At 41.5% G+C, this 26,360-nt stretch overlaps 1 protein-coding gene across 3 annotated transcripts in view; it reads right to left on the reverse strand.

Moving 5' to 3' along the window:
• plekhm3 (pleckstrin homology domain containing, family M, member 3) overlaps positions 1-18,256 on the reverse strand; it is a 42,424-nt gene extending 24,168 nt beyond the window's left edge. The window contains exons 1-3 of one of the 3 annotated variants that reach the window (XM_068329116.1): positions 18,222-18,256; positions 14,470-15,264; positions 5,792-6,904 (exon numbers count right to left, since the gene is read on the reverse strand). In XM_068329116.1, coding sequence (XP_068185217.1) covers positions 5,792-6,904; positions 14,470-14,992 — 1,636 coding nt within the window. In that variant the 5' untranslated portion in view covers positions 14,993-15,264; positions 18,222-18,256. Of the gene's footprint in view, positions 1-5,791; positions 6,905-14,469; positions 15,265-15,487; positions 15,516-17,669; positions 18,191-18,221 lie in introns of those variants that run through there. The other 2 variants (XM_068329117.1, XM_068329118.1) reach the window with 2 other exon arrangements.
• Between the last annotated feature and the right edge of the window lie 8,104 nt (positions 18,257-26,360).

Below are 26,360 nucleotides of genomic sequence, written 5' to 3' on the forward strand. Positions count from 1 at the left end.
TGGAAAAAATGACACGCTATGGCGACCCCTAACGGGACACGCCCAATAGAAAAGAAGAAACTTCACCGTCATCTTTTTGTCAATGCTGAAGTTCCCTTTTACCCTAGAGTTTAGTGCATCCCCTAATAATCTTATGCATGCTAAGAAAATCTGCAAAATTCATTAGAGGAAATCCCATAGACAGCACACCCTCAGTTCCTCCAGTAGTCACAACACAGCAGACTTCAGTAGGAAAAGGTTTTGCCCTCAAAGAGCAGCAGGTCTTCTTCTTTATTCAAGCTGATGTCTGCCACGCTGTCTGCTTTGTCTTCTAGACTCTTTTAAGTTAATTCTTCACCCAAACACCCGGACTGGTCCAGGGGCCACACACAAATGCCACAACACTGTGACAGGTGTCCCTTATCCACACAATCTCAGAACACGAGGCCAAGACAAAAACATTTGGTCTCCAGCGAACGAAGACGGGCAGAGAAAAAAAGGACCAGGAGATTGCAATCAAGGTTTTAGAAAACAGAGGTGTGGAAAGCTACAGAAAAAAGAACGAAAGAGAAGGAAGACGTGTGTCAGCCTGTGGACAGCAGTGCTTCGACCCGAGAAACAAGTGAGACAAAAAAAAACAGAAATGCAAAAAGAAGGCTCGAGCTATCAAGAGATGAGAGGAAAAGAATGAACAAGAAAAGGAGTAGTAGGATCAAACATGGAAAGAAGGCAGCAGATAAAGAGATGATACTCCAACTACTTTTCTATCTAGACTTCAATCAGAGAACTGAAAATGACAACGTTCTCATCAGTACTAAGAGCTGAATGCCTGTTCTATTTGACAACAGAGAAGAAAAGAAAGGCTGAGCAACAGTCAGTCAGTGGATGAAAATCCTAGACCATATGTACACTGCAATATCTTTATTTTTTTGATACGTAATACCGTGGCACAATCTGTGTGTTAACTATGTATAGCTGGACTGTTAATCCACGACAGTCGGGTCAGTAATCTGTCAGTCCTTCACTTCCTGTTTCAATTATGTGGCGCTCACCTTCAGAGGACACGTGAAGAGCTACAGTATTTAAGAAAACATATGATTGTACCATTTTCTACTTGTACCGTATATTTCAGAGCTGCAACAACAAATAGATCAGTTCATTCTGACTTGCAATACTTCTGCCATTTTCACTCCATCCCAAAAACACATCATTGTGTTGGACATGAGAGTAATTAATAAATGTACAGGTACAATTAAATTTACCAACAAGGCAGTCACAGATTCCAACAGCCACTCCTGAATTCAAAATTGTACCCTGACCTACTTGCATAGGTTAAAGATCATAGCTAGTGCTCTGATCTACTGTCATTGATCAAAGCACTAGCTTTGGTCTATGGTTTTACTCACACTAGCCTTCTCCCTCATCTTTCAATCTTACACAGTTCCTGAGTGGACAAAAGTGGACATTTGACCTTGACCTAGTTTTCTCAAGGTCATTTCATTTTCATCCCCTTTGCTGCCTGAGTAATGTGCTTTTTTTTCATCCTTCTATCTGCAAAGGTTGCGAAGATGTTTGGTGGACATACTAACGAACGAACGGACGGATGGACAGACAAATGGACAAACACACCAACACTGACAATTACAATACATCACCGCTGTGAAGCGGGACGTAATTAAAATGTTTCTTTTCCTTTTGAAGTTATTACTCATCGATGAGATGGGAGAAAAAGACAACAGGTCTTATCATTCTGAAAGACCCGGCTCAAACACACATGTGAAACTCACATTGGGGCCACAGACACACAGAGTTCATGCGATCGTTGGGCTGGATGCTCTTTCAAAGAACACCACAGACTGCTGGTTGGGAGCCAGCGCACAGAGGGGACGGTCAACAGTGAGACCGACTGTGTCACTTCGAGGAAAGAACTGACCACCAGGCCTCCATTATGGTCTGCTGCTGCTGGGACCAGCGGAACAAAGTGTATGTAGCATGAAAACACTGTAGCACTAAATAACAACCTTTAACCTCAACCTCAAGTTCCAAATGCAGTATTGACAAAAAGAACAGAGGATAGCTGTAGATGTAAGGTTCTTCTGAACCGATCACCATGCCTGTAATGTACTCTACATAGAAAAACACACATTGAAGCCTCGACAGATAAAGATGGGGGGACTGCGGAAGAAGAGAAAGGATAAAATAGCAGAGCATACAAATCTTCTGGTAATGTGATCCTGAGCAAAACAGCAAGAAACAGCAAAACAGTCTGAAAACAGAGAGCAGCGTCGAGAAAACATTTACACAGCCTGAACCAACAAGGACGTAACAGTAATGTGGCATGAACAACAACAGATATACATACACACACACACACACACACACACACACACACACACACACACACACACACACACACACACACACACACACACACACACACACACACACACACACAAGGTGTGAAAATTAACGACAGCAGAAAACTAATTTCCCCTTCGGTGGATGAATAAAGGATTTAATTTTTATTATCATTATTATTATTACTACACACATGGTTAAATGTTTTTCTTTTGATTAATCACTTTTTAAAATTAACATCTCATCGTAATAATTAATTGATAAAAGCAGGGGAAGAACTGAACTGTTGTTCCATAAATTATTACATGTTCTCGGTGTTTTAAAAAGAAAAAAATGCGCTTTTAAAAAAGTCCAATTAAAGCCATTATGAAAACATCTTTTTGCTTCTCCACTACGTCTATTTGCAGGTTTTCTCTTTCTCCCATAATTGGAGGTTTAAGTGTTGACACCACCTACCTTGCTCCCATTTTCAACTCTTATGAAAGCTGCTTATTTAATCTAAGAAATAACTTCCTCTATCATTAGCACACAGAAACAAAGGCTTTCTCTACCTGCCTCTGATCTTTTATGAGTTCTTCTGGGACGAAGAGAAAGAGGGACAGAGAAGAAGATGAATGGGAATTTAAACGTAGCTCAAAGGTCTACCGATTGTACTCCGGCTCTCTGTAGTGGGAGAGGGTCACTTTGACCTGCTCAGGGTGAGTGTATGGCCGGGAGAGAGAGAGATGTGGAGAGACACCGAACCACAAAAGGTGAGAGCGATGACATCAAGGGAAAGAGAAGCTCCAGCTTTCATCTGCCCGCCACTGGTTTTAAACCACCACACCTCCAAGAGGAGGGTGTGTGTGTGTGTGTGTGTGTGTGTGCGTGTGTGTGTGAATTAAAACTGAAAAGATGAGCAAAGCCTGAGCTTTGATGTCACACCAACCAAACACTCAAATGAAAATGTGGACAAATGGAGAATACCATGATTAAGATAGTGAGTGAGTTAGGGAGACCGCCCATCTTTTGCTTTTGATGTGAGCCCACCTCCTACTTCCTCGATTCTCTTATATTTACCGATTACCACTTCATCCACCCCCCTCACCCCCAACAGATTCAAATGGTCCATAAGGGGCCTGAGAATGTACCCACTGTATGTGTGTGTGTGCGTGTATGCTTGTGTTTGTGTGTGTATGAGAGAGAGAAAAGAGAGGTGATGAGGAGTCATGTCTTCAAACGATCGCTAACGTGTCCTTTTTTTTCCTGTGTCTAATTACATGAATACATTTTACATTTTCATGTTAAATATCCTCGATATGTATGGCAGCAGCTTACATATGCAAAGAAAAGATGTGAATCAAGTTTAAAAAAGAAATCAGAGGAAACCTAAGTAGTGCACTCAACATCAAGAGGTACGGCTGAGAGTGGGAGCTTTAAATAAGAAATATCCAGTGTTTATTCAGGTGAGCTGAAGACAGTGTGTCTGATGTTCAGCACCAGCATGAGTTCCACCTGTAAACGTGTAATGTTTCTGTATCCTAACATATATCGTGCTCCCTCGCGCATTCGCGCTTCAACGCTCGCGACTTCACCTCATCGCGGATTTTTGGTAGGCAGTCACGTGATAGCATACGCGCATTTTACTGGCTGACGGCATCCGGAAATAGGCTATGTTCGGTGAGTCTCAGGCTTCCGTGAGACACAGTAGTGTTTTAAACAGTCTATCAGAGTGTGGAAAAAGGTAATGCAGATAGAAGGTGGTTTAATAAAGCTAGTGAAAGTGATGTTCAAAGGTCAATGTCCCAAGTGAAGACTAGAAAGTTATAAAACCCCAAACTTTTATGCCTTGGTACAAGACTTTTTCAGGACCTGCTGAGAACATTGTAGGAGACTAAGAACCGATACAGTCAAATGAAAGAGAGGGGCAGAGGGAGACAAAAAGAGAGAAAACCGCTGAGCCTGAATGAACTGCTCAAGGGTAAAAGAGAGGAAAAGCAGGAAAACAAATGGATTGTGTGAGCAGAGGTGTGGCCTGTACAGAAAATGGACATATCCAGCTGTCCCTCCCGTCCAGCTCTACCCAGAAACCCTTCAATCAAACAACTCTGATCAAGCCTGACCACTGTAGCATCCCCAGGCCGCTTTCATTCATTTTCATTCATTCATTCATCCATTTTTCCTCTCCCCCCTTAAGCCTACCAATTATCATCAGTTGCCCCCAGACTGCCTCTGTTCTTGTTCCTGTTTCAGCTGGCCTTTCAAATAACCCTGCATTAATAAGCCAGTTGTTACAAATAAAAAGGGAGGTAAGCAGTGATTATTCAAAGCCCCCCGACTAGAAAAAAAGAGGAAGCCCACCTTTCACACCCAGGGAGAGTAAAAGCACCGCCTGCCATTTACGGGGTGACACAGGGGCCTGGCATGGAGACTAACAGTATTAACAAGAAAAGGAGGGAGAGAGCCGCGAATGGCTCAGGATATAAGGAACAGAAGAAACTAATTTAAAAAAATTAACAGATGACTAAAAGGAAAATGCAGAATTTCTGGCTTTAAAATATAAATATTTGGGTGTCATAACTAACAAGCATTTCCACTTACACCCTCAATGAAAAACACGTTCTTGCTTTTTTACTACGACAGTAGAAGTCTATTTCTCATGAGTCTTCAGGGGTGGCAAGTTTCATTGTTCACATAAAATCCTTTATCTCATTATCACCATGGACCAATAGAGTCCGTGGTGATAAATTTCAATTTCCCAGTTTGTGATCAATAAAGAATATCTTATCTTAGAGTGACTAAATCACTGTGAGGCCGCATCGAATCAACCGTCTATTCCCCGTTTCATTTTTCCCTCACTAATGAATAACACCACTGGATACTTGAACTCCTCCGCTTGAGGGAGGGACTCCAATCCAGAGTGGGTGCTCCACCCTTTTTGGGTTGAGAACCACGGCTTCAGATTTAGAGGTGCTGAGCCGCATCCAAGCCGCTTCACACTCGGCGGCAAACTGCTCCAGTGCAAGTTGGAGGACACCATTTGGCAAGCCAATTGAAACATGTCATTTGCAAAAAGCAGAAATGGAATCCTAAGGCCACCAAACCTGACACCTTCCACCACTTGGCTGAGCCTAGAGAGTCTGTCCATGAAAGTTATGAACAGAACTGGTGATAAGGGACGGCCTTGTCAGAGACACCACCAATGGAAACAACTTTGACTTAAGACAGGCAATTCAATCAAGTCCCTGACTCTGGAAATACAGAGACTGTCTTCTTTTTAGCACCACTGTCTCTAATCTGTTCATCGTGGCTGTCCTCACCACTGCCTTATAAACTTTGTCATTCATTCTAGCAGAGACTTTTCTGTCACATACGACTGATGATGAGATGAGTACTCTGGTTTAAACCAGAATTATAAGACCATTTCTGCTTACAAGGTTAATTTCAGCAATGTGTATCTGAGAAGGTATCCTACCTGCACACCTGAAGCTCTGAGCAGTGAGCCCCTTCTCAACAGCCAGACATGTGAGAATACTGAGGAAACTGGTGGTGACAGACTGTCTCTTGGCTCTCTGGGTCTCTCGCTGCCTCCTCTCCCTGGATGGTTTTGATCTCAACAGCACTCCCTGAAGGCCCAGGGCTCCTTCTCCCGATTCATCCCCCTGTTCTTTGGCAGGCCTCAGCGCTCCAAGCACCTCCTGCAGGGCCTCCACCCATTCATGTGCTTTGAGCTGATCATCTGCTCGAAGTCTGAGCACTTCTTTGGGGAACACTGCCTTGAAGCTGTCCCCTCTATTGGTCCATTGCTCTCCTCTTTCCGACTCTTGGTCATGCTGCACGGCCAAGCAGGAGGCTAGGGAGTACTGGAGGACAGGCTGGGACACGGATCCACGGCCCTCAGTAGGGAAGGCTCGGAGAGCAGATCTGGTCAGGACAAAGGTAAAGGCCAGCCAGTTGTTCTGATCCATCAACTGGTGGAGCAGACCAGTTTTTATGACATCCTGACAGCGTTGGGTGAATAAAGGCAGAGTAGTGGGTCTGCTCAGGATACCAGAATTCAGTTGAAGAGAAAGAGAAGCCTCTGCTGAGCTGGGGGTGTCACTGTCACCATCAGGCCGGGTATCGAGCCCGGATGGAGATGGTGACGAGGAAGGTGACATAGGCGCAGGAAACTTAGTAACCTGTTGGACCTCCACTGCAGTCTTCCTATGGTGGATTTCTGGCCTCAGAGGTCTGGCTGCCTGCACCCTCTCCCACATCAGACGTCTCCATTCCATGGCCTCCCATTGATGGGCGGCCCTTAGCTGGAGACGCGTGCTGTTGAAGAACAGGGCCTGTAGCGTGCGTGGATCTGCAGGCTGAGTGATTTGGCCGGAATTGTTGCATGGCGCTGGTGAGATGACGCTCTGGCAGTGTGACAGAGAGTAGGCGGTTCCCAGCTGACGGTTGGCGCTGCTGTCCAGGGTGTACAGCCGGATCTCACAAGGTGTCAGCTCCACGTGGCATGGCGTCCAGCGGCCACGGGTCCCCTCACGCTGCTCCATCTGACCCTGCTTCACCACGGTGCTGCTGCTGCTGCCTTTATCGGCTGGACAAAGATAGAGGGCAAAGGAAATGATCATGTGATGTGTGAGCTTAGGATATGCACAATTTGCAAAAATAAGAACTTTTACCCTGAAGAACACTCCCACCTACATTGAAAAAAGCACTTGTTCGATATCTTACTTAAGAAATGAATGGGACAGCGACTCAGAGCGAGTTACTACTCAGAGTTCTGTCAAGGGTTCCAGCTAAACGCAGATTTTAGAGAGTGCCAAAATTGCACACTTTTACACTACATTGATAAGTCTGGAGGTGAAAGAACACAAGACATTCTTGGCACCATTTTTTACTGCTAACACCTGAAACTGTTAATAGAAACAAGAGTATTCACTGAAATCTGGCTAGAACCACTATGTCCAGGTCCGTCTCCAAATGCATTCCTGCATCCCAAGCCACCTCTATGTCATTGAGTCGTGTTTTAAATTATCTTCACTTAGTAAAATGATAAATATACCGCTTCTGACAAAGACTTGAAAGGATGCAGTAGCTCTCTGGAGAAGGGACAATGAATGCTTGGAACAGATGAATCTATGCAGTAAATCAAGTCAACAATTGCTGCCATGTTATACAAAAGGAGATGAATACAAACTTTCCAGAGACACCTTTAAAGAACTGACATGAGAGCAGTTGATTTATTCGCAGTGGACTTTTCTATTAACATTAAATGAACAGCAATCATATAACACTCACCAAACTGCTCAAAGTACTTTACAACACAAGCCAACATTCATCCTATTTCACACAATCACACTAGTAACAGAGGTTACTGGGCAAAGTCAGGCCAGTGATGGAACAATACCAGCTTATACATGCCAACTCTGATGGAACAGCCAAGAGACACAACCTCCACACTTACTGAAGGGTTAGGGTTAAGGTTAGTCTATTGTTGCTAAGGAGTTTTAGAGTTTTCAATACATAGCAAGTTACATGTTTGGATATTAAAGGTTTGTCTTCTCTGTCCACTGGTGGAACTTTTTCTGCCAGGTTGGCTCAATCCTTACATCTGTCATTATTGGGTCATTTACCTACATGGCATGAGAAACATGAGAAATTTGTATGAAGTCTGGGAAATGTCTGTATTGAAAGAGATAACTCTGGCAAGGTGTTTAGTGATGAAACAGTTTTGTTACGGAGGCCAGTGAGCAAACTGTCCCACTTCTCTAATCCAGAAGACAGAAGAATACCTTCTTTCTTCTCCCTTTTATCACTGCTTGATGTTGAGGAGATTTTTTGTCCTCATTTATGTCTGATTATAGTGTTTCCTCTTTGATAAGAAGGCCTAAATAAAAGGTAGAAAATAGGTATGACCTCTACTCTCACAGTTTTAACAACACTACCCTGTTAGAAAGACAACTAAACACACACATTAGTCAGGAAATCTATCCTAATGAAAATGTTAATATACTGGTGAACTAAACTGCTCGGACATCAATACATTCAGTTGTGCTGGTTTTAACAAAATATTGTGGATACCTCCAAATACATATAAATCATTTACATCATTCTTCTCTTATAAACTTAAACCAAACATCAACCTTCACCTCAAAACATAAAGGGACTGCTGCCAGCGACCCATTAAGTATCTGCTAGGACAATGTCTGACTGTGTGCTACATTCACCCATCAAGTACCCCTCCAGGCATGCTCCAGAAAATCTGCTCTTTTCAATCATATGGCAATATGAGTATCTTTAGACAGTGAGAGTATCTTGCATGGACGTACTATATATTCTGGGAAGACTACACAGCAGGACTGTTGACCACTAAGGCCTAATTTAAGATGGGTACTAACAGAACGTTTTGGGATCTGCATTGTTTAAATCAGCCCTTTTACCGTAATCAAAATCTACAAAATAACTTTTGCATAATATTTTATGTTGCCTGTCCTGTCAAGCTTTAAATTTAACTTATTAATAAACTGCTTGGACTGATATATTGGATGAGTTAAAATCTAATTTAAGAAAGGAAAAGAGAGTTTTGTGCATGTTATCTAAGATGATCTTAAAGTAATTAGTCCAACACCATAGTAAGAACCACCAATAATGATAATGACAAAACACAAGCTGTGCCCTTTGACAACTTGTTTAGTCAGTGATTCCTGAGAATCGTCTTATTTTTAGAAGTTAAAGAAGTAGTGCTACACTATAGACAACACTTTCAAGTTTAGCAGCTAGAACCTTTGTTTCACGTGTGTTCTAGAACCTCCTGATTTACACATCAAACACTGCTAACCGTATTCTCACGTACCATCCGACATTTAAGGACATTTATGTTCCTTAAAGAAAGAATTTTGAACACAATACATTTTGTGAAAGCTTTAGAATATTAAGAATTAAAGTTTTATTTTTCAAAATTTCCCACTGTGGGACGAATAAAGGATTACCTTATCTTAAAAATACCTTGCAACCTTTTGCACGTCCACCATTATATTTCCACGGTATAAATCCGTATAAAAACACAGCTGTATTGGTGACGTATAACAATATTAATGTTTAGTCAACTGTCGAGCATTACAATCAAAGTTAGAAGAGAAGGTCGAGCTAGTGTCAAGACTCATTGTTGAAAGTGCAGCATGAAATTCCTTTTTAAAGTCAACAGCCTGACGGACTTGTGTGTGCTCAGTGTGTGTGCAAAGGTAAAACCTGAGGTGGCTTATAGTCAGATATGCTAATATACAAAAACAAACTTCAATTCCTAATGACAAGTGGATAAATATTTGAAATATCCAGGCACGCTTTTGTACTTTAAGTACTCACTGTTTCACATGGACAAGATTCATTCTTGAAGGTTTTTTGTTTTGCAGCAGCGCTCTGATATAAAGGGAAAGAAAAAAGCGCCTGCGACACAGAGCAGGTCAGTGAACAACTAGAAGCTTCACCAAGAAACCACAGGCAAAGAGGATTTACAATTTAGACGGAGGACAAAAACTGATTCTATGAGCTGTCAGTAAAAGCACTGTCCATACACAACCACTGCTTAGAAAGTAGTTTTCATACATGTTTTACTATATTTTCAAAAGCGTTGGATCCGTCTTTGAAACAGTCACTGAAATAATGCATTGAAACAACAGTTAAATGATAAATAACCTTATTATTATACTACATAGACAAAATGTAAAAACTTTGAGTCTAATTTAAATCGGTGTTCTTGCTAACTGGACACCTTCAATGAATGGTTTCCTCAAAAATATCAACAATCACCTTATCCCCGACCACAAGTAGACAAATTGGTAGGCATTGCATTTAGAACGAGTTAATGAATGATCAGAACGCAGCTGGAAATGTTTTTCTGTCTTAGACCATTCTAAGTCACTGGAGGTGGGGAAAGGTAAAGCCCTTACAGTTACTGCTAAGCAAACCTTGGTGAGGCAAGTGCCTCATCAATCTTATCACAATAGCAGCTGTCATCGTGTCGTTCTAACATCTTGAACTTTGCATGTTAACAAACCTTTTGCCAAAGGAACAAATGAATATGCAAATCGGTTTAGCTAGCATCAACTGTGGCTGATTGGCATTGTTCACGCTTGGGAGGGTCGAGATGAGAGTTAGGCACTGACGTGAGCGAAACTGCTCTGTTCTATTAGCCTCCATCCACACCTTGTAGGTTTTGACATCACACTCTAGGGAAAGTGTAATTTACACACAAAAGCCGACAAATAGAATTAACATGTTTGTCTCAGCCAAGTAGACTAATATCCATTGTTTCTGCACACAACTCCATCAAGATAAAAACCTCCACTTTAGTGTACTAAAGCAACCTCACCCAGGGAGATAATATTACATGTAGTCATAATATTATACAGCAATACTACATGCCTGACAGTGTCATCCTTCATGTATACAAAAAATATATATATACTGCATGATGGGTCAGTAGGACTGAATGTGGGAAAAAACGAATGATTTTTTTTAATCTAATATATATGACGACATGACAAAATCCAGATAGTTTCATCAGGTGTTCTGACTAGTTCTATTTGGGGAAAAAGTAACACCCTACAATTTCAATAGCAGGACTTTCAGATAAATAGAGCAATCCCAAAGTCACTTCTGATAAATAAGATGATTCACAAATTATACGTGGGCTTCGATTAAAATTAAACATACACAGAATGGTACTGTATCACCTCGAGATGTAAGATGCTCGACATACGAATTATTTGAGATACGAGCCGACTCTTCCACATTTTTGTTCAACATACAAGCAAAAACCCGAGATACGAGTCACGCTTCAGGACAGCACCACTTGCGGCGGAACAATCCAACATCAGCTGAAACCGAATCTTATTCTCGTTCATGCAGTAAAGACGTACACTTTGATAAAAATATAATACATTTTTTTAATAATCTAGAGGAGTTTGGGGCTTTTTTACAAAGCTGGAACAGATTAAAACAAGACAGTTAGAGACGGCAACATCCTACGACTTACCCTGACCTTTCAGGGCAGGTCACGGTACCCTAGTAGGGTACCTGACTAGTGCATAGACTAGTGCATATGGAGGTCAGTGTGAGTAAGACCATAGATCAAAGCCACCTAAGTTTTGACCTAAGTTCAGTCACGTACAGTAGTACTCGTATCTCAGTTTACTACTGTACATAATATTCCACCAGAAAGAGTCTTCAATAGAGAAGAGAACTACAAGACTTTTCTTTTTGTATCACAGCAGTGAAACAGCAGCAGTGTGACGGGTTTCTGTTCATCGCCTCAGGCTTCCTGGAGACCTTACATGTCACCATGTGACTCATGTGCACACAAATGCTAAAAAGCTGATGCTGAAACGATATATTATGCAGCCCTTTCGCATACACACAACCACTTCTCTCTCTCTCTTACACACACACACACGCACAGAGACACACACACACACACACACACACACACACACACAGAGTAAATGTGTGCTGCTGAGCAAATATACTGTAACTCATGGAGCTATTGGCTATTTACTGATAAGTCAGAGAAACATGAGTGATCAAACTTTCGTGTCTACAATGACAGGACCGTTTGCATTATGATCTATCCAAATGACTCGACTCACACACCATCACGTTTTTAACTTTTTCTTATAGCACGAGACTCTGCAGACAATATTTGCCTCTCTGTGAGTTCTCTTCCACTCCGTGAGTGTTCTCTGTAAACGTCCACAAATCATACCGCACCCCAATAGTCACCAAACGGTCTGTCAATATGAGACAGAATCAAGTTGGTATCATTTTTCCTTTGTTATTTGAGGAAAAACTTAACCTAAAAATGGGAGTTTGCTTTAACGCCCAAGTCTATGGATTGTTGGAAAAGGCCACGCTCTACCTTAATAAAAAATTCATTTTATTACATCCCACTTCAAAGTGGTTGTATTGTAATTGTCAGTGTTTGCGTGTTTGTCTGTTAGCATGTCCAAACATCTTTGCAACCGTTGCAGATAGAAAGATGAAACAAAAAGCACATTACTCAGGCAGCAAAGGGGGAAAAAATGAGATGATGACCTTGAGAAAACTACGTCAAGGTCAAATTTAAACTTTTGTACACTCAGGAGATAGAAAGATGAGGGAGAAGGCCAGTGTGAAACCATAGATCAAAGCTAGTGCTTCGATCTATGAAAGTAGGTCAGAGCACTAGATTTGATCTTTGACCCCGCAAGTAGGTCAGAGTAAAATTTTGAATTCAGGGGTGTCATGGGATGTTGCAGTCTGCGACTGCATTGGTTCTTGTTTTAACCTCGTGAGCAATGCTACTAAAAGTAAAATAAGCCCATGTCTGCCCTGAAACAAGCACGCACACAAACACACACACACACACAATCACACACAATCACACATGCACACACGCACACACACACACACACACACACACACACACACACACACACACACACACACACACACACACACACACACACACACACACACACACACACACACACACACACACACACACCTGTAAGCATGCAGACTTGAATTTTTTTGAATTTTAAGGCTTGCAACTATGTGCACCCCAAAAAAAAGCCTATTCTGATCTACAAAAACAATCCACTGACCAACAGTTCAGTGGATGATGTTAGAAAACAAAGAGCGTTAACAGCAGCTACACATCCTGATCCTGTACATACAGGCGTATTGTGTGAACAACAATGAGGATTATTTCCCATTCCCATCTCCACATCCCCAGACAACATTAATGGAAAGGCAAACAGGGAACTTCTCTTCCAGCATGAATGAAGACATAAATCGCTCTGCCTTCTGCTTATTACCATCCCTCTCTTCCTACTTTGCTGCTTTCAATGCACATGGAGCCAAACTAAATAGCCTGATGTCTTTTTCACACATATGCTAATACTAAATAATCCTGCCAGTATCAGGGGGCGGATAATTGGGTTGCCTCTTCTCTCGCCTCATTTGAGTCCATTTGCTGACAGGATTATAGGCTATTATCCCTCAGGATCCTTTAGGATCTCCTTAGGCTTTCAGATTGCCAAAACATGGAAACAAATGCCGTGTGTGACAGTATGTGTGTGTGTGTGTGTGTGTGTGTCTGTGTGTGTGTGTGTCAGCCACTCTGTCTGAATACTGATTGTCATAGCACAGCTGTGTCATTTCAAGTTATCATCATCTTCTATCATTATTGCTTTCTCTGAGGATGCTTCATCACAAGTACTGCGTACGGACCAATCTGCAGAACAAATAGTCCGGGACTTCTGTCCTCTCAACGCTCTCCAATGCTGAGACAGATTTCCAATTAATGACTGGAGGAGAGGAGGAGGTGGACCGGATTCTAACAGGTGAGGACCGGAAGAATCACGTCAGGGTTAATGGTCTGGTCACCAGAGGTCACAACACCGTCGTGATGAGTCAAAGCAATAACAATGCTCTATTCTAGAAATTCATATTTTACTCCACATAGTGACTCACACACTATATGGAGGACAGGTTTGAACTGCTGTTGTAACACTTTTAGAATGTGGCTTGACATCATTGTTTTTTGTTTTTGAAATTAGAAATTATGACATTAAATCATAACTATGTATACAAGTATATGCTAATAATTGCATTGTGATTTTATTTACTTTTTACACGGGGTCCCAAAATTTGGAAAATTAAACCTATTGTAGCAAAACATTTATATTTATACAGTACAAAAAAAAGATAAGAGAACATCTACAATTACCTTAAATGTAAATTGTAAATAGTGTTTCTTGCCACCTTGTAATGAACCCGACATCGCGTCAAGTTCCTCGTGTGGTAAACTTTACTGTATCTGGCAATAATGAATTCACAGTGCAAAAGTCTGTTGAAATACATATTTTGAGCTAATCAGGATTTTTATTATTTGTGTGAAATAATTTATTCTATTTTATTTTTGGATCACAATTTTTTGAAGATCCAGTGGAAATCAGTAAATTCATTAAGTTGCCAATTTCAGTTGATTGTATTTATAATTGTTTTTGTTCTGATAAATTGTCCTAACCCAGATTATAAATCCGGTTGATGGTCCTGAAACTGTTCAAGCCCATCATCGACATCCATCCTGCCAGAAACACAGCGTGGATGTAATCTCACCTTCTTGGTGGTGGTTGAGGATCATGTTCTTCAGACTGTTGCAGTCCACGGCGGGCAGGCCGTTGTCTGTGAATGCAGACGGCCGGTAGTTAACGTCTGACCGGGACCGGCTGTGTCCTTTCTTGAAGGCGGAGTTGGAAGAGGAAGGCGCCGTGTTTTTAGTGCTCTCCTTAGAATGAGCTGCTAAGTCGTTGGTGGAGCGCGCTCGGCTCCTCTTGCCGTGCCTCAAGCCCATCCCCAGCCCCATCACGGTGAAGTTGTCAGCCCAGGCCAGGCCTATCGGCCCCACTTCTGGCTGCTCTCCAGCCAGGAGGCTCCACACGCCGCTGGAACTCAGTTTCCCCAGCGCAGCGCTGGAAACGTCCTGAAGCTGCTTGGGCTGCCTGGAAAGTTGGAGAACCCCTGTTTGATCCTGGCTTGGACTCTGGCTTTGCATCCCATCCATACAGTGGATGAAGTCCTCAGTGGCCTCCAGAGCTGGGCTGATATCTCCCACCATGTCAAGATGCTCAAGCCCCTCCATAGCTGGGCCCCTGACCTAGAAGTCTAGCAACTGCTGGAGATTCTACACCAAGTTGGCAGCATCCACATGACCAATAACCCAGTGTAAGGATCAGGTGGTCCAAAGTTTGTCTGTGAGGTTTGACAACAGGGTTATCTCTGCAGGAGGGGACGACTTCTGGGGGTCAATGGTACCACGGCTTCATGCCAGAACTGAATGGAAATGTTAACCAGCCGTAAAGTTCATTATCAGGTAGCTGGGAGGCCAATCAGAAGCCACATTTTGAGGCTTCACTGTAAGAAAGAGTAGAGAGAAACTGTGAACATTAAACACGAAGATTCCAAAACCATCAGACACAACAGAAACTGGGCTGTGATTAGATTATGCATGCAACCAGCTCATATTCGTAGAACTTTCTGAAAATTGAAATAACAGCTTCACCAAGAGAATATTCAGATAAAAAGAGTTAATCATACTGATAATGAAGAAATTTTAAATATCAACCTATCGTCCCACCTACAGTATCTTCATCAGGTTACCGAACATCCTCAGCAAATAAAACCGTCCTCGCTCTCATGGTCTGAAGAAATACTTGACTCCCTGCTCAGCTGCTGATCACTGGACTCCACACACGGAGACGGAACAGGCCTGGGTGGGGTTCCCATCCATCTGCCTGACGGCCTGTCTCTTCTCATTCTTTCCACTACTCTCTCTCTCATCTCCTCTCTCTCTCTATGTCTTTTCTGCTCTCTCGCCCTCATTGATTTTCTTCTCCACAGCTCAGCCTCATTTACTTGTCTCCAAATATGAATTATTTACAGACCATTACATCACTGCATTTCAATTCATAGTCCGGTTGGCGATATGCTGAATATTCACAATTTACCCATGAGTTTGTGGACATATTATAGTTGATGTCATGATGATTTTGGGTATTGGATTTTTTTTTTCACCATTAACTTAATATGTGTTATTCTTACAGTGTAACATACAGACATATATACTCCACACATAATATCTCATCAGGTTTCAGAGATGTGTACCTAAAAAGGTATAAAAGTGAAAATTTGACCTTGACCTAGTTTTTCAATGTCAAGGTTGTGATCTAATTTTCATCCCCTTGCCTCCCTGAATATAACGCCTTTTGTTTCGTCTTTCCATCTTATCCGGTTCCTGAGATATGTGCAAAAAAAAGTACAAAAGTTGAAATTTAACCTTGACTTAGTTTTCTCAAGGTCAAGGTCATCAGTTCATTTTCATCCCCTTTGCTGCCCGAGTACTGTGCTTTTTGTTTCATCTTTTTATCTGCAACAGGAACGGACAGACGAACACACGAACACAATTACATCAGTGCTTTGAAGCGGGATGTAATGAAAGCAGTTTGTTAATGTGAGTCATAATAGAAATGAAGTCATATATTTTACAATGGCAGTGCACATTACAGTATTAATGACTAAAACAGACCTCTTTTTTTTTTCCCCATGACATCATCAACCTGCGGCTACAGCTCTGACCTAACTGAGCTGCATCATCAGCGTATAGTTACTCATTGAGTTTCCCACTAAAATCCTGCTGATTCACAGGAGCTGTCAGACCATGAGGCACACATCTGATGGGAATAGAGCTTAACTTTTCATGTTACACATTAAAGATGTCAGAGGAGTTTTAAGTGTATTCTAGGATAAGATAAGAGAAACCTTTTAATAGTCCCACAGTGGGGAGATTTGTAAGGAAGGTCAACTCATTATTATGGGTAGTATTCAATGAAATAACCAAAGACATAATTTTTATTCTTATCAATACTTTCTCTCTCAAATAAAAATACATATAACAACGAAAATTTAGTTAGCATTCACTCACTGCCATGTTGCTGTGTAGTCACTTGAGGTCTTTGTTTATTTTTTTAAAAATTGGAGTTTTGTAGTAAAATAACACTGAAACATTCTGTTAATGTACAGTGTGTGTACAGGGATTTCATTAGAAGCTAAAGTGGAGATTACTGTTTAAAAGACAATAAACAGCATAATTTCTGATTCAGGACTGTGGGATCATTTGTTTTTGGTTGCATTTTATAACACACTTTAAAAGAAGTCTCCAACTTATTTTCTTTAGGAGAATGCTGTAGTTCCTTTTTGTTTTTTGGGGAGCCCTAGAAAAGTTTTTTGAACAAAGAAATTTCACCTGAATTACACTGGCAAGAGGAAAGGAGATAAAGGATGCATTTTCTTGTTTTTTTTCTAATCCTCCCTCCAGTCTGTCGGGCCGCTAAATATTGTGCAACCATCAACACTCAAAAACCTTTCATGCAAATTATTACTCGAAGTTACATTCACATTTATACAAGTATGTTTACATGTACTGAATTTATATTTTTACATCCCGTGAAGCGGTGATGTATTGTAATATTCAGTGTTTGTGTGTTTGTCCACCAAATATCTTCACAATCGTTGCAGATAGAAGGATGAAACAAGAAGCACATGACTCAGGCAGCAAAGGGGATGAAGATGAGATGACCTTGACCTTGAGAAAACTAGGTCAAGGTCAAATTTCAATTTTTGTACATTTTTTTAGCATATATCTCAGGAACCAGACAAGATAGAAAGACAAAAAAAAGACTTTATATTCAGGGAGGCATGGGGATGAAAATTAGATCACAACTTTGACCTTGAAAAACTAGGTCAAGGTTTCACTTTTATACCTTTTTAGGTTCACATCTCGGGATGCTGCAGTCTCTGACTGTCTTGTTCTGAATATGTTTTTCTTGCCAGGTGTCGACAACCCTTCAGATGACTAGTCGTCCTCAGCCGCTTAGCTTATGTTGAACTTCTGACGCTTTATCCGAAGACGCGGAGACGAGCTGTGTTCGGGCGCCTTCATGCTCCGCTGCTCCGGTCAGGATCTCAGCCCAGAGGTGAAGCCACGGTCAGCCTCCCGGCCCCTGCATTCAGCTGCTACCTCACCAACAACTGCTGTTAATCTGTTTCTAACCTGTAAACTGTTGACCATTACGAGTGAAACCCACTACATCCACCAGTCCCTCCCTGCTGTCACCAGCTGATTTCATCAGGGCGCTCGTTAGCTCGCAGCTAACGGTAGCCTCCGTCCATCCTTCACCAACGTCACTCTGATACCGACTAAAACTGTGACCCAGTGACGTCATAACCATCACGCATCCCTGGATCAATACTGGAGTCGTCTTGTGGGAACAATTGTTCCATTAACAAGCCGTAAAACATAAACAGGGACTCACCTTACTGTGTTTACCAGTAAGTCATTTTGACGGTCCGTCAAAGATAAACTCCCTGAAGGAAACGGAGGCCCCAGAAGGAAGGTTCCGCGTCACATCGACACACTCGACTGCACATATCACGCGGTACACTACCGTGTGTTAATAATTTAAAAAATGAGCCCACTTAATGCAGGTCTATAAAATCCATTTATTTTTGACTACACATACAAAATAAGGAAAGAGAAAGAAGCTTGTAAATTAGACTGAACTCAGAGAACACGTACCCCCCCATAGAAAATCTCATGATAGTTTGACCGTCATATTATGACATACAGTATTGACAATAAAAACTTTTGATATGATTTTCAATACCATTATTAGTGCGTCATCTAACCACCCATCCATCATCTTGTAGACGAACCACTTATCAGCCTTGTGGGTCAGTCCATCCATCCATCCATCCATCCATCCATCCATCCATCCATCCATCCATCCATCCATCCATCCATCTTCCACCGCTTATCCATAGTCAGGTCGCGGGGGCAGCAGCTTCAACAGGGAGCCCCAAACTTCCCTTTCCCCGGCCACATCCACCAGCTCTGACTGGGGGATCCCAAGGCGTTCCCAGGCCAGTGTTGAGATATAATCCCTCCACCTGGTCCTGGGTCTGCCCCGAGGTCTCCTCCTAGCTGGATGTGCCAGAAACACCTCCCTAGGGAGGCGTCCCAGAGGCATCCGCACCAGATGCCCAAACCACCTCAGCTGACTCCTTTCCACGTGAAGGAGCAGTGACTCTACTCTGAGCCCCTCGCGAACAGCAGTGTTTCCGCCTGAGAAAGCCCATTTCAGCCTCTTGTATCCGCGATCTCATTCTTTTGGTCATGACCCATCGCTCATATGGTCATGGGTCAGTACGGAAACTCAATATTTCACGAATGTAATGTCATACATGTAAAATGTGTTGTACAACTTAATTAGCACAGATTCCGCTCTTTATTATTATTAGTTATCTCATATTATGTACAATGTAGCCGCAAGAGGACACAAGCCAATCCCAAGCCCGGATAAATACAGAGGGTTGCGTCAGGAAGGGCATCCGGCGTAAAACTTTTGCCACATCAAACATGCGAATCAAACCTTTGACTGCCATACCAGATCGGTCGAGGCCCGGGTTAAGAACGACCGCCATCGGCGCTGTTGACCTACAGGGTGCCGGTGGAAATTGGATTACTGTTGGTTGAAGAAGGAGAGGAGGAAAGTGTGTTCATAGGAAGAGAGAGAAGAGGAACGTCAAGAGTATAGGACTGAGAGTAGGGACATTGAATGTTGGAACTATGACAGGAAAAGGTAGAGAGTTGGTTGACATGATGCAGAGGAGGAAGGTAGACATACTGTGTGTCCAGGAGACCAGGTGGAAAGGTAGCAAGGCTAGAAGTTTAGGAGCAGGGTTCAAGTTGTTCTATCATGGTGTAGATGGGAAGAGAAATGGAGTAGGAGTTATCTTGAAGGAGGAGTTTGTTAGGAATGTCCTGGAGGTAAAAAGAGTGTCAGATAGAGTGATGAGTCTGAAGCTAGAAATAGAAGGTGTGATGTTCAATGTTGTTAGCGGGTATGCTCCACAGGTAGGATGTGAGCTGGAGGAGAAGGAGATATTCTGGTCGGACTTTGATGAAGTGATGCAGAGCATACCTAGAAGAGAGAGAGTTGTCATACAGAGAAAGAGGTTAGCTAAGAAGAAGTGATTTTTGATTTTTGCAAAAACACTTTAATCACATTCAAACATTTTGCAATTTTACATTAGATGAAGCACTAAAGTGCCTCAGAAGATTTTTTTCAAAAAAAAAAAACTTCAATCACATTTAACATTTAGAACATTTAGAACATTTAGAACATTTAGAACATTTTACAATTTTTCATTAGATGACACTTCAAAAACACTAAACACTCAAAAACATTAAACACCAAGAAACAAAGGGAAATACAATATAAAAATTAGTACATTATAACAGGAAGTTTGCAAAAGTGAGGTGGTCATCAACTAAAGTGCATAGGACATTTTTGTAACACCAGATGTTCCTAAAGTTATTCAGGTCTTTTGTCAATTTATAGAAACCAAATTCTAGTTTTAAGCGACATCTGATGTTACAGCAGAAAACAGGAGCTGCTTCTGGAACAGTCTTGTTTTCAGTTCTCGTCTTCCTGGTCACAGAAATTGAAGTGAGACACTGAGAGGACTGAGGAGAGTAGACAGGAGTACAGGGAGATGCAGCGTAAGGTGAAGGTAGAGGTAGCAAAGGCCAAACAAGAAGCTTATGATGACTTGTATGCTAGGTTGGACAGTAAGGAGGGAGAGACTGATCTATACCGGTTGGCAAGACAGAGAGATAGAGATGGGAAGGACGTGCAGCAGGTTAGGGTGATTAAGGATAGGGATGGAAGTCTATTGACAGGTGCCAGTAGTGTGATGGGAAGATGGAAAGAGTACTTTGAAGAGTTGATGAACGTGGAAAATGAGAGAGAACAAAGACTAGAAGAGGTGACTGTTGTGGACCAGGATGTAGCAAAGATCAGTCAGGATGAAGTGAGGAGGGCATTGAAGAGGATGAAGAGTGGAAAGGCAGTCGGTACTGATGATATACCTGTAGAGGTATGGAAGTGTCTAGGAGAGGTGGCAGTAGAGTTTCTGACTGGGTTGTTCAACAGGATCTTAGATAGTGAGAAGATGCCTGAGGAATGGAGGAGAAGTGTGCTGGTGCCCATTTTTAAGAACAAGGGAGATGTGCAGAGTTGTGGCAACTACAGAGGAATAAAGCTGATGAGCCATACAATGAAGTTATGGGAGAGAGTAGTGGAAGCTAGACTAAGAGCAGAAGTGAACATTTGTGAGCAGCAGTATGGTTTCATGCCAAAAAAAGAGTACTACAGATGCAGTATTTGCTTTGAGGATGTTGATAGAGAAGTACAGAGAAGGCCAGAGGGAGCTGCATTGTGTTTTTGTAGATCTGGAGAAAGCTGATGACAGGGTGTCCAGAGAGGAACTGTGGTATTGTATGAGGAAGTCTGGAGTGGCAGAGAAGAATGTTAGAGCGGTGCAGGACATGTATGAGAAATGTAAGACAGTGGTGAGGTGTGTGTAGGTGTGACAGAGGAGTTCAAGGTGGAGGTGGGACTGGCAGGATGGAACGGGTGGAGGAAAGTGTCAGGTGTGATGTGTGATAGAAGAGTTTCAGCTACCAGCGATGTTGTTTGGTCTAGAGACAGTGTCCCTGAGGAAAAGACAGGAGACAGAGCTGGAGGTAGCAGAGATGAAGATGCTGAGGTTCTCTCTGGGAGTGACCAGGATGGATAGGATCAGGAATGAGTCCATCAGAGGGACAGCACATGTTAGAGGTTCTGGAGATAAAGTCAGGGAGGCCAGACTGAGATGGTTTGGACATGTCCAGAGGAGAGATAGTGAATATATTGGTAGAAGGATGCTGAGTTCTGAACTGCCAGGCAGGAGGCCTAGAGGAAGACCAAAGAGGAGGTTTATGGATGTAGTGAAAGAGGACATGAAGGTAGTTGGTGTGAGAGAAGAGGATGAGAAGACAGGGTTAGATGGAGGACACTGATTGGCTGTGGAGACCCCTGAAGGGAGAAGCCGAAAGGAGAAGAAGAAGATCTCATATTATGTACATATTTTGGGATCTTCAGATCTGCAATATTACTTCAGTCTTCATACACTGATGTGTTGTAGGTTCCTATGGTGATGTAATTGTGTAATTTATGTTCAAGCATTATCAATGAATTGATTCAAAATCTTGTAACTGTCCTAAACCTTCCATTGTAATGAATGTAATGATCCAATCACAAATTAACAGCCATCCCCACTGTTCAATTAATACTGAGGAAATGTCATTTTGTTACTGTTATATAATAGTAAAGCACAACGTTTAAAAAGTAGTATTTAATAGTATTTTTATTTGAATGTCATGGTTCCCATATTTACATGACAGTTACATCACATATCCAGAGAGTATTACTATCATTGCAGTCTATACTTCAAATGGCATGCAAACGCTTCACCCCACATGATGTATAGTTTTAACTAATCTAATGAGTTTTACACATTTTTGTAACTCCCTTCTGTGTCTCTCAAGGGGATATTTTTATTTCACCGAAATGGAATTAAAATCCAGAAAAGGCATAATGAACACGACAGTTGAAAACAGGAGGTAATGCATGTATTTTGATTTTTCAATGACGGTTGTGACACAGATGAATCTGATCACAACAGAAACTGGGCTCCAGAGTGAAGGAGAAACTAGGAGTATCATGTAGTCGTGTAGTTTAATTCTAGTGGGCTGATTGAAGCTGCCACAGCCTTTAATATCAGGGTCTTCTTCCTGAGAAAAATATATTTGAAGAGTGAAAGTGCGATCTTCCAGCCTGTATTTCAACAAGGGTTAAATTCATACGTGATGCCTCCAAGGGACCTTTAAAATATGAAAAACATGTATTTATGAGTAAATACTGGCTACCTAAAATATCTTATATGTGCATGCACGAAATATCACCAGCATTAGAGGGCCAGGAGGTGTTGAACGTAACTTCCCCTTTGTAACTTCCCCTTTGTAACTTCCCCTGTCAAGGGGAAGTTACACAATAAAAAAAATCATCACTTTCTTTGTTTTATTTTGTCTATTTTTATAAAGAAAATATTTTGAATATTTTAAAACATTTCAGGTTTAATGTTGTTTTTCCATAATTTATGGTTTCATTAACGATAAGCAGTGCAGAAAAGAACATTAACACAGGTTTAGGACCTTGGATGAATTTATTTACTACTATAATACATATACAATTACTTCACAATAATACCAATGGAGTGAGAAATTTTACACCACAAAAAAATCTTTCTGTTAAACTTTTCTCAATATTTATATTGATAAAGGGGTCAATCTGATTATTTCCAGTGTCAGCATGAATTGTAGATAATCAGTAGCTCCAATAAATTATCATCAGCTTTCAAAGGTCAATTTAAGAAAAACTACATTGGCTCCTTTTCTCAGCTTTTCTCTCGATGGCTTTAGCCCAAAGTGACAGACAGGAGACCATCATAGTGGTAAAGGAGCTGCAGGATAATAGTTCTACAGGTCTCAAGAGTAAATTGATAGATTTCAAAGATTGTTTTCATTTCTGTTTTTCAGAACATTTTTAGTAAAAACATTTTTTAAAAATTTGATTCCATTAACGTTTAGCTTTTGTAATTTGATTTGCCAGAATTTAAAAAAAGACATGAATGGAAGTCCAGGTATGAGGCCGTGACTCATTATCTTTATAGCGCTGTAGCTCCATCTGGGCCTTAGACACCCTTTTACGCTAAGTGCCTGCGCCTGAATATAAGGACTGATGCTACAAATAAGAATCAACTTTAGGAATAAGGCCATCTCTGTCCACGAAGCTCCATCATTTCCCATCTAACAGCAATCTCCCGTCCCCCCTCCCTCGGCTCATGCACTCAGGTCTCGCTCTGTTTTGTCAGTCTTTCCTTTTTCCTTCTTTATTTTGATCATACCATCTTCTAGTGATGACTAAATTATGATTAGATTTAAGGATGCGTGGGGCTTTCATCTGTCTAGTACGTTGTTTAATACTGGCCCCCTCCAACCCCTCTCGAACCGCCACCGTCCCCCCCAAACACACACAACACAATGGCCTCAGCTCTCTGACTCGCTATTGAAGAGCAGAGTGGCTGTTTGGTCCCCATGGAAACAACATGTGTATATGTGTGTGTGTTCAGTAAATGTTTCCCTCTTGCTGAGATTAAGTTGGATTTACACACATAAAAAACACAGGTACACTTTTTAATATGCAAACACTCTGATAGAACACCTCCCTCAGTGCTACCAACGAATGTATTTAAAACATGAGAAAAAATGCAACTTTTATTATTACTAAAAGGATAGATTTATGTTTTAAATGAATACATATAGATGTGAAAATTGAAACAGGTAATTTTTCCTTATCAGTTTTAACTGTTTACAATGATTTGCACATCAGTGATGGGATCGTAAATGTGAAAACTAAGAAACATGACAAAAATGATGTTCCAAACACAACACCCCAGATTTAGTTCTAACCCTCACTCTGTTCAGTCAAACTACTCAGACTCAAGTCGTATCACTCCAGAACATTAAACAGACTCTGGTGTGTAACATTTATTGGGTTCTGCTTTGAGACACAGTGCATTAAATGGTTTTGAAGCTGTGAAGGTGGAGCAATCACCTACCTGTAATCCAACATTTGAGAAATGGAGTTGTAAACTCTGAGATAGCCAGAGGGACAAAGGGCAAAATACCAACGTGTTCACAATGGGCCCTTTGTGGCAGTCGGTCTACAATGGACATAAAATGGACAAACCATGCCAGTGCAGGATTATGTCCCTAATTTGAATGTCATGTTAATTTCTTTTACAAGAATTATTGTTCTTTTTATGGTACAGTGCAGAAACTTAGGACAACAGAAGATGATAAAGAAGAAGAAATTGCCCTGTTTGTAGGAAAGTTTCAGCGTCGGCGTCGGCTCGTAGCGTGGGCACAATCGTGCTTCATTTGAGATCATTATAATTAGGGAGGACACCTGTTTGTGTGTGTGTGTGTGTGTGTGTGTGTGTGTGTGTGTGTGTGTGTGTGTGTGTGTGTGTGTGTGTGTGTGTGTATCTGATGTGTTCTGATTGGCACACTACTCGATACACAACCAAAATGTGTGTGTGTGTGTGTGTGTGTGTGTGTGTGTGTGTGTGTGTGTGTGTGTGTGTGTGTGTGTGTGTGTGTGTGTGTGTGTGTGTGTGTGTGTGTGTGTGTGTGTGTGTGTGTGTGTGTGTGTGTGTGTGTGTGTGTGTGTGTGTGTGTGTGTGTTAGTCCTGGCCCAGCGTGTCTCTTTTACACCTAATGATGGCAGCCTCTCGCTGGCGGCCATCTCTTTTTCCAGACCAAATCCAATTACGGTGAACAATAGCAGCCGGCTCCAGGCTCAGGACTCCATCAGCTCCTGAGCGCCGCTGCTCTCTGCTCCACGACTCCTGCTGGACCGCCAGGACCACAGGGGCAAAACAGCACACCTGTAAACACATGGTTATGTGCAAAAGGAAACGAGCAACTATCAAGAAGGAACACAATCAAACAAAACATAAAAATGTGCAACAAATCTGTACAAGGATCCCATAATTGTATAATTGTGAAAAGGAACATATAACAGAGCGGCCAACACAATAGATTAGCATGAAGCTAGATTGCCTGATTAGTTTCACTGAGTATCAGACTCCAGTGTTACCTAATTATTTCTGGATTGCTATTATTGACTACGAGCTGCTAGACATTCAAAAGTCTATATTATTTTTTTATCTGATGATGCTTTTGTTAAATGTAATAATGTGATTCTGTTATCCTTTAAATCCGTGCCATATTTATTAAACCAGAGGATTCTTTTGCTTACTGGACAATACTGCAGGCTCACCCCAAGAAACACTAGACTGCTTTGCCTTTTGCGGACTAATTTCTTTTTACAAATACTGGAGGATTAGACTGGATAAAATGTCTCAGATAAACACTGAGAATACGAGCTGGGGGTGTGTTTCACTCAAATAAATAGAAATGTCTGTAACATTGACAAAGTTGAGTGAGAAAGAGTAGGCTCTGGAATTAGAAGTAATGATTGAGTTTTATTTTAGGAGTTTGTGTTATTAGTATAGTAATTACGTCATTTTAACATGGCACAGAGATTGCAATTAAATACATTATATTAAGTATTTATCAAACAATATTTTTAATTCCTATTCTTTCGGCATGAAAACGTCTTTTACGGCACTACATGCGTTGTGGTGATTGGCTCCATCTGGTGGCAGAAATATGAACAACGGCCATTTATTGTAGCGCTAGAACAAATTCAGGAATCCGCATTAATTTTACAAGAATCCGCAATGCAACACCAACCAGCACCAGACATGAATCACAGAATACCGTGTTGGTGTAGAATAAATCAGAATTAAACATATATCATATTAAAATATTTACGTATATACAGTATTTCCTTCTACATGGAGAGGAAGGATATGTACTGTAGTTGGTTTCTGTCTTATTTTGAAGGCAACAACCGGATGTTTACGAGTGTGTGACGTCA

This window comes from Antennarius striatus, chromosome 12, assembly GCF_040054535.1.
Source record: "Antennarius striatus isolate MH-2024 chromosome 12, ASM4005453v1, whole genome shotgun sequence".
NCBI lineage: Eukaryota > Metazoa > Chordata > Actinopteri > Lophiiformes > Antennariidae > Antennarius > Antennarius striatus.